The 12,307-nt window shown below is 45.0% G+C and overlaps 1 protein-coding gene across 1 annotated transcript in view; it reads left to right on the top strand.

The window, feature by feature from the left end:
- APPBP2 (amyloid beta precursor protein binding protein 2) overlaps positions 1-11,202 on the top strand; it is a 38,597-nt gene extending 27,395 nt beyond the window's left edge. The window contains exons 5-13 of the mRNA XM_081844161.1: positions 1,702-1,870; positions 3,960-4,049; positions 4,396-4,463; positions 4,543-4,648; positions 5,939-6,063; positions 7,382-7,467; positions 7,847-8,037; positions 8,169-8,334; positions 10,451-11,202. Coding sequence (XP_081700287.1) covers positions 1,702-1,870; positions 3,960-4,049; positions 4,396-4,463; positions 4,543-4,648; positions 5,939-6,063; positions 7,382-7,467; positions 7,847-8,037; positions 8,169-8,334; positions 10,451-10,704 — 1,255 coding nt within the window. The 3' untranslated portion in view covers positions 10,705-11,202. The remainder of the gene's footprint in view (positions 1-1,701; positions 1,871-3,959; positions 4,050-4,395; positions 4,464-4,542; positions 4,649-5,938; positions 6,064-7,381; positions 7,468-7,846; positions 8,038-8,168; positions 8,335-10,450) is intronic.
- The last annotated feature ends 1,105 nt before the right edge of the window (positions 11,203-12,307 follow it).

Raw genomic sequence — 12,307 nt, 5'->3', positions numbered from 1 at the left:
CCCAAAGTACAATCCTTTGGTGTATTCAGAAAAAAAGGAATGTGCTTTAAAAAAAAAAAAAAAATATTACAAAATGTACAACTCATACGATTAATACAAAATTCATTAACCAATCATTAATCATAGCAGTTCACAGTAAATAAAACACACACAGCTGTGTAACGTCTTGTAATTCGTTGTTCTACAATGCCACAAGCAAAATCTACTTTCTCATAAATCCATCAGTATTATCCTCCCTTTAAGTCTTCAGAAAGCAAAATACCTCAGACACATCTGCAGTATGCCATATTTTTAATCTTCAATTCAGGTCGGGGGCAGTTTTTCTTTTCCAATAAGGATGAGTTTTATTTTATTTTTCAATCCTGTATTTTTAATGCATGTATCAGGGGTTCAGGAGCAGAGACACAGGAGAAGGAGCAAATGGAGAGTGAGGAGGAGGAATACGAGGGGGGTGTAGGCTATGACAGTGGTCAGAGAGAGTCCACGAGTCTCTCCAGCGAATCGGAAGATTCACAGAGAGGAGCGCCGATGGCCAGAAGGGAGGTGCCAAGGGGGAAACCCCAGAAGGAAGGGGCCAGCGGGGACTCCCTGAGCAGCAGTTGGAAATAAGGACCAGCGTCCCCACCGGAGCGTAGTGGGGGGGAGGAGTCCCAGGCATCGGGACCAGTCTTACCACCACCAGAGGGAGGAGATGAGTCAGGATTGGCCACGCCTCCATCGGAGAGCGGGGAAACGGTCAAGAGGAAAGTCACCGGCTGGGCGCGCGCGCCAAGTTCAAATGTACAGGCGAGCGGCACAGCAGGTAGCCCGGATAGGGAGCCAGGTCCCAAAGCCCGCCGGAAGGAAGGGCAAGACTCGGGGGGTCAGCGTCAGAAGAGTCCAGGAGGGAGGAAACCCCAGGGGGCAGAAGGACCCAGAGGAGGAAGGAACAGCGCAGGAGGTGGAGCCGGGCTAGGATCTTAAACTGGTGCGGAAGGGGCAGTGACTCAGAGGGGACTTCGCCTATCTAGAGTCTAGACGTAGGGTTGCACGCTCTGGCTTTAAAATGGAAATTATACTTCAATAAAGACTTTTGTACATAATATCAGCCTGGCGTTGGTCCTCTGTGAGCTGGGACCTAGAGGCAGCCCTGACAGCATGCTTTTAAAATGCAGCTGGTATTCTGTGATATACTGGCTCAACAATGAGCTCATTACACTTTTATTGTGCACCACAATGCAAAACATTTTGGTTTGTTAAACCAGAGTTTCCTGTTGCATCTGAACTGGACAACTGTGGTTTAATCCCTGACTACAAACTAGAATTGGTTTCCTATCTTGGTCTGTAGTCAAAGGCCAACCCAGTCACTGGAAGCTGGTTTAACAAACCGCCGAGGTCTTGCATTGCGTCATCCAGGAGAGGGGAATAGGAACACATAGGTGAAATACTACTTCTTGACCCAGTAAACAATGGTTTGTCAAAGCAGCACTCTTGCATCTGAACCAGGCTGCTGCCTCTGAACATATCTTCCTGCCTGTGGTTTGGCGGCATGCATTAAAGAAATTACTTAGGATGTTAAAATATTATTTAACGGTGATGAGAAGCTTCCTTGTTTCATTTGAGGATGCAAGATCACAAAGCCAGTAATCGCCTTTTAATAGTCTGAATCACTAAGCAACTTTCCCGTTCAAGGTTTCAAGATCCTTTTGTGTCTTGCCCTAGGTTGCTGCACGTCCGGAATGGCAACTGTAAATACCACCTGGGAGAAGAAACGTTCAAATTAGCGCAGTCTTACATGGACAAGCTAGCAAAGCACGGCCAGCAAGCCAACAAAGCTGCTCTATATGGGGAGCTGTGTGCCCTGCTCTTTGCAAAGAGCCATTACGATGAGGTGAGCGTCTTTTGCAGAATCCAGCCTAAAACTTCTCTGCTTGGGAAATAGCTCAGTGGCAGAGCATGTCTTTTGTATGCAGATGCTTCAGTTGGGTGCTAAGATCCTCAGTCGAGCACCTTCCCTCGGTCCCATCAACACCAGAAGCATGGTTGGTGGTGACATGAGAGAGCCTTTTCTGTGGCTACTCCCATATTGTGGAATTCCCTCCCAAGGGAGGCTAGACTGGGTCCTTCCTTGCTGTCTTTCTGATAGCAGGCTGAGGTCTTCCTATTCCGATAGGCCTTTGAAAACCAGGTGCAGACCATGTTGATCGCTGTCAGGGCAATCAGTATTTTAATGCCAGTTCAAAATGTGTTTTGCCGTATTTTAACTGTTGTTTTTAACTAGCTTGCCTTTATTAATTTGTGTCTTACAATTATGTTTTTAAAATGTTGTAAACTGTTTGGAATCCCAACTTGGGAGACAGACGGGGTATGAATATATTTAATAATAATCCCTGATGGCATCTCCGGCCAAACTAGGAGAGGCCTCCACCTGAAACCCTTCTGTGTAGACAGTGCTGAACTAGGCGGACCAGTAACTTGGTACAAGGCAGCTTCCTATGTAGTAAGAACAGGCCAGCTATTCTTTCCAGCACAAAGTGTTCTGTGGGTTCACTCGGCAGCAGCGCGTGGGCAGACAAAAGCAGGTTTCACTGAGGTTTGGTGACAGAATTCCAGCTGGTAAGGTGGTGCCAAATAAAATTAGCATTTGGCTAAAGCTAGCACTTGGCTCAGGTTCAAGTGCCAGAGTTTGCAGGCACCAAAGTGTTTTCCCAGCCTTTGTTGGGATAGTGTTTAAATCCTCAGCTGGGAACAAACAATTTAGGAACATAGGAAGCTGCCCTATATTGAGTCAGGCCATCTAGCTAAGTATTCTCTTACGCTGACTGGCAGCGGCTCTCCAGCGTTTCAGATAGGGAGTCTGCCCTGGCTCTACCTGGAAATGCCAGGGTTTGAAACAGGGACTTTCTGCATGCATAGCAGACGCTCTACCACTGGGCTACGGCCCTTCCATCACCCTGGAGATGGGTGGCTCCAAGATCTCTTGCAGGATTCTTGGCTCCATGCAGTTTGCCAGAGTGCCTTTCCCTAGGACTGCCTGTTCCTCTGCTCTTGACTTCAGCTTTACACCTCAACAGACACCCAGCCACACCATCGCAACAGCTGATAGTCTTGCTAGAACAGCAGATTCTCGCAGTTCAGAGTTTGAAAGCCAAGTTCTTGGGAGCCTCTGTTTAGATTTCTGTGAACATCTTAGGTGCTGGATTAAGGACTGGAGAGCTCCCTTTGACCAGGAGGCCAAAGGTCGAAAGATAGGTGGTGGGGCAGTGAGGCTCCTGCTAAGCAACTGCTCCTAAACTTTATTTGGACGGCCAGGCTTGGAAGTCAGGACAGGAGAAGGGATCTGCAAGCCCCATTGGGGGTTCTGCACCTGCTTCCCCACTCCCAGCCTTCTCTCATCTCCCATAGAGGTTTAGTTCACAAGGCAGAATGGTACTTCAGTGAATAAAGTCATGTGTTTGTGTGTATTGTGATATTGGAACCCAGTACCAGTTTTGATGGACAGCCCTTGGGCTTGACGCCCTCAATTCCACCCTCTGCTTCCCTCACTGAGTGTGTCTTCTCTCTGCCATTGTTGCCACTTCCTCATTGGTGCCAGACAGAGCCAGTGAGGGTGAAGACAGTGGCAGCTCCTCCTCCTGCTCGCTATTTCTGTTGTTGAGAGGCAGGGTGAACCAGCAGGTTTCCAATGAAGAGGAGAAACAGGTCTAAGAGGCTCTTCTGAATGGATTCCCCTGCTGAATTGAGGGTTCTTGGCAAATGGCACATCGACCATTGACAGTGACCCTACTGGAACCTGAATTTGCTTGGTTTCATCATCCCTCCCTGTTTCCTTTTTTCCTTTGTCTATCAAATTGTAAGCCTGCAAACAAGAGCTGCTTTTGCATTTGGAAAAAAATAATAATTCTGCACAGCACATAGAAAATTTGAGGCTTTTTATAAAATCTTAAATAATCCTGACAATATCCTTGGGTGCTCCACAGGCTTACAAATGGTGCATAGAAGCCATGAAGGAGATCTCAGTTGGATTGCCAGTAAAAGTAGTCGTGGACGTTTTACGGCAAGCTTCTAAGGTAAATCTAACTTTTCTACAAATAGCCTGCATGCAGCTGAGCAGGGATGGAACCCATTCCATGTTTCTTGCAGAGGGAAGTGGGCAGCATCTAGTATTGTTAAGAATCAGCCCTAAAAGAGAAAATCAACAAATGAATTCCAAAAGCAGCATTTCAGACGTGTTGACCTTTATGCTTTTCCTGACAATTCATCGCTCTGTCTTCCCCCTTTTTAATGGGGCAGGCTTTCCACTCAGTTTAGCAGAGCCGATGGCCATTCTTGAATAGTGGCTGCCCACAGGCAGGCAAGAATGCCTTTGCATAATCATGGATCTCTCATGCCTGCTTTCTCTTCCTCTTTGCTTAGGCTTGTGTTGTAAAACGTGAATTTAAGAAGGCCGAACAGTTAATAAAACATGCGGTGTATCTTGCACGGTGAGTATATGCCCTGTTTCCAAATGTTATTGCCTGCTGCATCTTGCTTGTGGTTCTAAGTTGTGTTCCTATCTTCCAGGGAGCACTTTGGAGCCAAACACCCAAAATATTCAGACACCCTACTAGACTATGGGTTTTACTTACTCAACGTAGACAATATATGCCAGTCGGTTGCAATTTATCAGGTAAGGTCCTTTGCTGCGTCTGTGATGCCTTTGGGATTCTATTAAGTGGTTTTGTTCATGTGTGTGTTTGTTTCTGCTCAGAATTCTTTACTGCAGGTGAAGTTTTGTTACCGTACTTACTTTTCTCACCAAAGCAGATAAAATTTGCAGGCGTGGTAGCCCCATGGTAGCGGATTAATCCTGCCAGACTTCAGAAGGAAAGCTGTAGTGATCTTCCTGGAAGAACCACCTTTGCAGTTTGGGGTGGTTAAAAGAGGATTCACTTAATCTCCTCTAGTGTTTTATGGGCAATTTTATGAAAATAGTAGAAGAAGAAAATAGCAGTATCCCTTGGTAAGAAACCCAAAAAAGAGGTCCAGAGTGTTGTGGGTGGAGAACTAAAAGGAATTTGCTTCCCTCCCAGTGGTTTTGGGGCACAAGTTTTATTATTGAAATTGCTGGGAGTGCCCTAAAATTGAGATTTCTTGGGGGCGGATCTTTAGGGAGATTTTTTTAATAACAAGACCGAGCATCACTCCCTCCCCCTGCCTGGCTCTAGATCTATATGTAGATGTGGATAGAGATCTAAAAAAGAGATAAAGAACTCATTTGACACCTATTAACAGCAGCAAGAGCAACTAGCACAGTTCTAGAAGACATTTGATTTAGACAACTTAGATTGCTGGTATTCAAAAAGTCTGGCAAATTGCTCTTCTAGAAACTATTTTCCATGAGTTGAAAGTACTTGGCGGACATACTGCTAGAAACCATTCTTTTGCATTATGGCACAACATTATTTTATTTACAAACAAAGAAGCCCATGGCCATATGGTCCCTCTGGTTTATTCCAAGATGTGGGCTTTGTGAAAGTATGTCTAGGCAGACAGATGATCTTTATAACAAAAATAATAAGTTTATGACTTATATGCTACCAGAGAGGGCCATTGCTCAGGCACAGTTGGGGGGGGGGCAGGGTGTTGTGAGCCACCCCGTCCTTCTCAGCTGCCCTCCAGATGCAGGTTGCCCAAGAAGGACGCAGCAGCTCAGGCTCCCTGCGAGCCCAGCCTCATTTGCAAAAGCCTGGTGGTCCTCAGATAAAGGGTGGTATAGAAATTTAACAAATCATCATCATGATGTTTCCAATTAGATTTTACCCATTGGCGACTTGTGTCGACAGCTGTGTGAGATACTACTTCAAATAATGCTTCTTCTGTCCCACACAAGCCATGCTTTTAAAAATGTCTATGGCAGCTTCCGGATCCTAGCTAATTTAGCTGACTTGAATATTGTCTCTCACTCAAATTGTTTCAGACCGCGCTAGACATCAGACAGTCAGTATTTGGGGGCAAAAACATCCATGTCGCAACAGCTCACGAAGACCTGGCTTACTCTTCCTACGTTCACCAGTACAGTTCTGGGAAGTTTGACAATGCACTGTGAGTACTCTGTTTACACTTTTTTGGACCCAAAGGTTTTCTTCTTGCGTAATGTAAAAAAATATATATATTCAAATGTTTAAAAGCATGTGGTATAGTCTTGCTGGCCCTGTACCACTTCAGACCTCACTTGGGAGAGATTGCAAGTCCATCCCCTTTGTTGCTGGCAAAGCTTTTTGTGGTTGCTGTTGTTGTTTGGAGAACATTTGGAGCCAGCTGGGCTGCTGTGCTAGGAATGTCAACGTGTGTTTTATATTCTCTGTAAAACACTTTGAGGGTTTATTTACAGTTAAATGGTATATGAATGTGTTTTTTAAAATAAAAATCAGTGTTCTAATACTGGAGATAGTAGATAGCCATCATGACTAGCAGCCATTGGTTGCCCTATGCTCTGTGAATTTGTCTAATCCCTCTTTTAATGCAATTGAAGTGGGAGGCCATCACTACTGCATTTTGAGCACCTGATCCTGTGCTTCTTACTGTTCCTCCCCCTTGGCCTTGTTAAAAGTATCTGGACTGTATTCTACTCTTTCCATGATGCTGAGTTGGTATTGCTACTCTGCAGTAATAAGCATGCATTTATTTACTTACAAAAAAGTTGGTTTTATTAGTTTTGGTTGGGAACCAGGACAATCTGAACAGAAGCACTTGATACTGCAACATTTTGTTGTCGTCCCCCACCCTTACTTTAAAAATGTGGTCATGACAGCCTTGCAGATAAACTACTAACTTGGACATGGAAGCTGCTAGTCTCTTAGCAGGCTAGTAAAAAATATGCTTCCAGGTGCCCTCTCTCTCGCTTACGTAGAATTCCTAGTGACCTCTGGCAGCCAATGTAGTTCTTAAATATGAGCTGAGTTGTGCGTTTACATGTTGTGGAAAGAAGACTTTGCCCCCCCCCCCCCTAAACTTGCCAGTTAGGTTTGTTGGATGATCTTGAAGAGAGTATGGGAGACGGAGAGAAACAATTATTTCCTTGCCAGGAGGAGAATTTCCTCCCATCTCCTTACCACCAGGCAGACAAATGCAGTCTTTGTTTCTAAGGTGAAAGTTGTGCCTTTTCCCAAGATGTCTTGCAAACATACCAGAATCTCTCACATAAGTCTTTTTCATCCTGTTCCTCCCCCCGTGTTCTTAGCATGTGCTAAACAGCTGCCCAGTGTCTACCAAAACCCACGGTATGCTAATGCAAGTCCCACAAAGCCCTCTATGCATGATTTAGATGGCCCTTCTGGGAACTTGCTGTTTCTGTGTTGACTACTCAGTAACTTTCCAAGAGATTTCCCCCTCATGTGTTCCTGTTTGCTCTTGACCTTAGATTCCATGCGGAGCGTGCGATTGGCATCATAACCCACATTCTCCCAGAAGACCACCTTCTCCTTGCCTCCTCCAAACGAGTTAAAGGTACCTCCATGCTGCTTTTAGCTGTGGTGCTTAGGGAGCAGAAATAACTGCTGGTACTGTAGCAAATGTCAAGGACAGGCAGGGAAGGAAATGTGTGGGAAAACAGTGCCTCCCTCCACCGTGTCCAGCATCTTCCACCTGAGGCCCAGGCCTCACTCTTCCTAAAGGCAGGGTCAGCTCTAAGTGGCTGATGTGTTTGAGCTTTGCGTACACCTTCAAAGCGGCCCAATAATTGGAGTTGGGAAAGGGCTAGAGTTGAGCTGAAGGACTTTTCAGATAATGCAGAGGTCAGCATTCACTTCCTCGGAGTCCTAGCTGACGCCTTTAATGGTGTTGGGTCTTCTAATGTGTCTCTTTCCTCCCCCCTTTCCTGTACAAGCACTGATCTTGGAGGAGATTGCAATTGACTGTCACAATAAGGAGACAGAACAAAGGCTACTCCAGGAAGCCCATGACTTACACCTGTCTTCGCTCCAGCTTGCCAAGAAAGCCTTTGGGGAGTTCAACGTGCAGACGGCAAAACACTATGGTAACCTTGGCAGGCTTTACCAGTCCATGAGGAAATTTAAGGTAATTATTTGGGGGCGGGGAGCAAATATTATTGACATGTCTTCCTTGAACTGTATCTCTGGCTCTCTTGACAATCATCTAGTAAAGGACCGGCAATTCACCGTTGTCTTAATTTTGTGGGCGTGTTCCAGGAAGCGGAAGAGATGCACATCAAAGCGATCCAGATCAAGGAGCAACTTCTCGGCCAAGAAGATTACGAAGTTGCTCTTTCCGTGGGACACCTTGCCTCGCTCTACAACTACGACATGAATCAGTACGAAAACGCCGAAAAGCTTTATTTGAGATCCATAGCAATTGGTGTGTAAACACTTTTGAGCCTAAGCTTGCATATACAGTGATGTTGTCTCTCGGGGGGGGGGGGCGGTTGGTGAGGTTCTCTTTCCCCTGGAAGAAGTCCAGGTAAAAAAGGATGGATGATTAGGAGGTGGGGAACCATTGGCCCTCCGGAAGTTCCTGAACTACAGCTCCCATCATCCTTGGCCATGCCTGCTTTGAGCCGGCATCCAACAACATCTGGAAGGCCAAAAGTTCCCCACACCTGGCTTGGATTTGGGGCAGGCTTCGAATTCCTGCTCTCCCATGAAGCTCACTAAATGATGACCTTGGATCAGCCACCATGTCTCAGCCTAGCCTAACAACACACACTGCCTCAGTTTCTGTGTTACAGCAAAACCATAGTTAACTTTTCAACAGGCACGTCTTCCTGAGCTGTTTGTCTCCATCCTGCTTACACAAATCACAATCCTTAGTTTAGGATTATGGCCAGACCATGAGTCTTGTTTGTTATCATCCAGCATGAGCCAGGAACAGATAACTATGCTATGATTTCTGGCTTACCACTAGGATTGCCAGCAAGGTGTCTGTGGGTTCCCCAACACCTCCCTTGGCACCCTCCAGCCCCTCACGATTGTTCAAGTTTCTTTTTTATTATTATTAAAAGAAAATTAGTCATTGGGAGGCAAATTCTTGTTTCCAGCCATTTTTGTTTCATCTTCCCAGAATGCCTCTGGGCCCCACAATCATTCCTAGAAGGGAAAAAGTAGAGGGCAGCTGTAGCTGTTGATTTGTTCTCCCTCCTGCCCAGTCAAGCTTTGATTTAAACAAAAGAGGTTTGAGCTAGAGGGGGAGGAAAGAGGATTCTCTGTTGCATGGTAAGAATTGGGAAGGGCACTGGGAGAATGGTGGGGAGCGTTGCCTATTTCATTGTTGTGGTTGTGTTATTTTGGGGTGTAGCTGCAGAAGAGGATGGATGTTGTTGCCTGGGTTTGTTCTGTTTTCAGGGGAAGGATATTCCCTTTGCGGGTTTGTTTTGTGACAGGGAGTTGCCATGAGCAGTCACAAGGTTCTTCCACCCATTTCAAGACAATTGCTCACTCATCCATTCATTCAAGACCCCTTTTCTTCTAAAAGAAAACCCAGGGGTGGCTAGCAAGAACTTGATAAAGCAAAGAGAGTAACAAGCCAAGCAATGTGGGAACTACCCACCGATAAAAGTACTACAATAGTTGCCTACAAAACAAGGATGCCCTCCCACCAGAGCCCCCTGCTGCCTAACCAGTGCTTTTCAGGTGTGTGTCCCGGACTTCCAGAGAAGCTTCTTGCAGAGGAGGCAGGAAAGACAGGTGGCTTTCTGTGCACACAGCATTTGGATCCATCCCAATGTAAAGGACCTAGGACAATAGCGGAGGCCTGTGAGCAAATAATTGTGCTTCGTTTTAGCTGGTGATGAGGTCCAACACGGTACATGGTTTTGGGGAAGTTGTTTGAAGGGAGCAAATGCTGTCCCTTCTCCACCAATCTTGGTTGTTTAATCATATATCGAGTTGCGGACGTAATCTGTTCCGGAGGCACGTCTGCAACTCGAAGCGTTCGCATCCAGAAGTGCTGCGCATGCGCGAGGCGCGATCTAGCACTTCTGTGCAAGCGGCGAAACCCGGTACTTCCGGGTTGCCGCAGGACGCAACTTGAAAAGACATAACCTGAAGCGGACACAACATGAGGTATGACTGTAGATCCTTCTTCCAGGTCTATTTGAGGTGGTGGGGATAGCACACACTCAAGATTTTATTTTCGAGGGCATGCGGGAACCAGTATAAATAGCAATGCCTTCTCTGTTCCTTTAGGTCGGGGATGGGGAACCTGTGGCTCTTGATATGCTGCTGGACGTTGCCTGCCATCAGCCCCAGCTAGCATGCCTAGTGGTCAGGGAGGGTGGGAGTTGTAGTCAGGCAACATCTGGAGAGGAGGGGGAAGACACAGTTTCCCCACCCCAGATCGGAGAACATGGTAAAATGTACTCCAGCTGAAAGGTATCGGATTTTTACTTAATAAAATAAAAAGAGCAGGCTTCTCTGTTAGGCAACACTGAAAAAAGTACAGCATTAATTCTCCTTCACATTTTGTTTATTTTTAGGGAAGAAGCTTTTTGGGGAAGGTTACAGTGGACTAGAATATGACTACAGGGGCCTCATTAAACTGTACAATTCCATTGGCAATTACGAGAAGGTCTTTGAGTACCACAACATTTTGGCCAACTGGAACCGGTTGCGGGATCGGCAGTTTTCAGTGACAGACGCCCTGGAGGACGTGAGCACCAGCCTGCAATCCACTGAAGAAGTTGTCCAGTCTTTCCTGATGTCTCAGACCGCCGAAGGACAGATTTGCTAAGGACCTTGGTCAATTTTACCAACAACTATTTTTCCCCCCTTCTTCTGTTCCCTCCTCCCCAAATTTACATGGGAAAAGTCATACTGTGAAATTTGAAACCATGTAGTTTTTTGTGTGTGTTTTTCTCTCTCTCTCTGAGGGGGCTGCAATTGCATTGAAACACTGGTCCAGTCCATTAGAAATCCCCTGTTTTCTCGGGGAGAGGAGGAATCTCACCTTTGAATGGAGTGACCACAACAGACGAATGTGTGCTAAAATTCTTACCAGCATGAGTACGGCATGTTTTGTTTTGGCTCACGTTTTCAACTTGAGAGAGAGAGAGAAAGAGATACATATACATATATATAAATATATATATATATAAAGGAAGAAAAGAAAAAAAAAACCCATAAACACCCCTAACGATGTTCTCTTATTTTTTATTTTTTGTCCAAGCGAAGCTACTTTACACGAAATCTCTGCGAGAATGGAAAGAGAGCAATAAAGCCATTAAACCATTCTGAGAGTTGCATTATTAATTGGCGGATAAGGAGGGTGCCCACTGACCAGTGCTTGTGACAAGTCTGAAGTCCTATACAACCATATGATTATTCTTGTTATACAGTGTAAAAACAAGGAAAAAACTTATTCGATACAGATTGTTGAAAAAAAGTAACCACAGATATTCATACACACACGAAAAAAAGAAAAGGGGTGGGGGAAATCTTCGCTTCTTGCTTTCTGCTGCCTTACGAAGAGACATGGTGAAGACTTTCCTCCTGGGAAGTGAATCTTGGTTGCTCTGCCTCCATCTGAACCACCGTTTGCACTTTCAAAGAGCACCCAAAACAGACCAGTGTTCACCTGAAAGTGGTAACACCTGGCAGAATATTTTAGTCTCTCAGCTTTCTTGGTTTATTTCATTGTGTTTTTGTTTTCCGTACAGGGCAAAAGAGTTTTCTGTAATAGGACCGGGAGATTTCAAGCGGACCAGCCCGTCCTTAGGAAAAGAGTCTCGGACCAATGGCTTTCAAGTCACAATTTCTGCCCTTTCGCATTTGCTTTTTTAAACTCGGTAGGATTATTTCACGGAGGGGTGTATTTTCAAGTGATGAATGGAGACTTTATATACGTACATGTACTAGATAACAAAGCTAGGAGCTTCAACGTTCTTCGGCGGTTTCAAAGGCATGTCTTTTTAAAATACTAAGTTTACACAGGTAAACTAGATGTTTAGCACCGTAAGCAAAGCATAGCAAATGCTATTCCTTCCCCTTTCCCCTGTCTTTGAAACAGGCTCTCTCTAAAGGCTATAACTTGCTTGTGCTAATTAGATTGGTCGTCGTCATTAAGGGGAAAAAATCTGGTTTTGTTTTAATATCTGCAGATGATCTTTTTTTTTTTTATTGTACAGCTTGCAGGGGTCAATGGATAATGCCAAAAAAAAAAAAAAGAATAAGCACAACAGGTCTGTCTTTCTTCCTTTCTCTCTCAGCTTCATCATTTTTTTTTTTTACGTTAAACAAAAACAGCCAGAACTCAATTCTTTTTATATATATATATTTTTAATGTCTGTCATAATATGTTTTTTAAAAAGCAAAACAAAACAAAAAATAACTATGCC

Source organism: Podarcis erhardii (assembly GCF_964252035.2).
Source record: "Podarcis erhardii genome assembly, chromosome: 16".
Classification (NCBI taxonomy): Eukaryota; Metazoa; Chordata; class Lepidosauria; order Squamata; family Lacertidae; genus Podarcis; species Podarcis erhardii.
The sequence above is the reverse complement of the archived record's forward strand: the minus strand, read 5'-3'. Positions and strand labels throughout refer to the sequence as shown.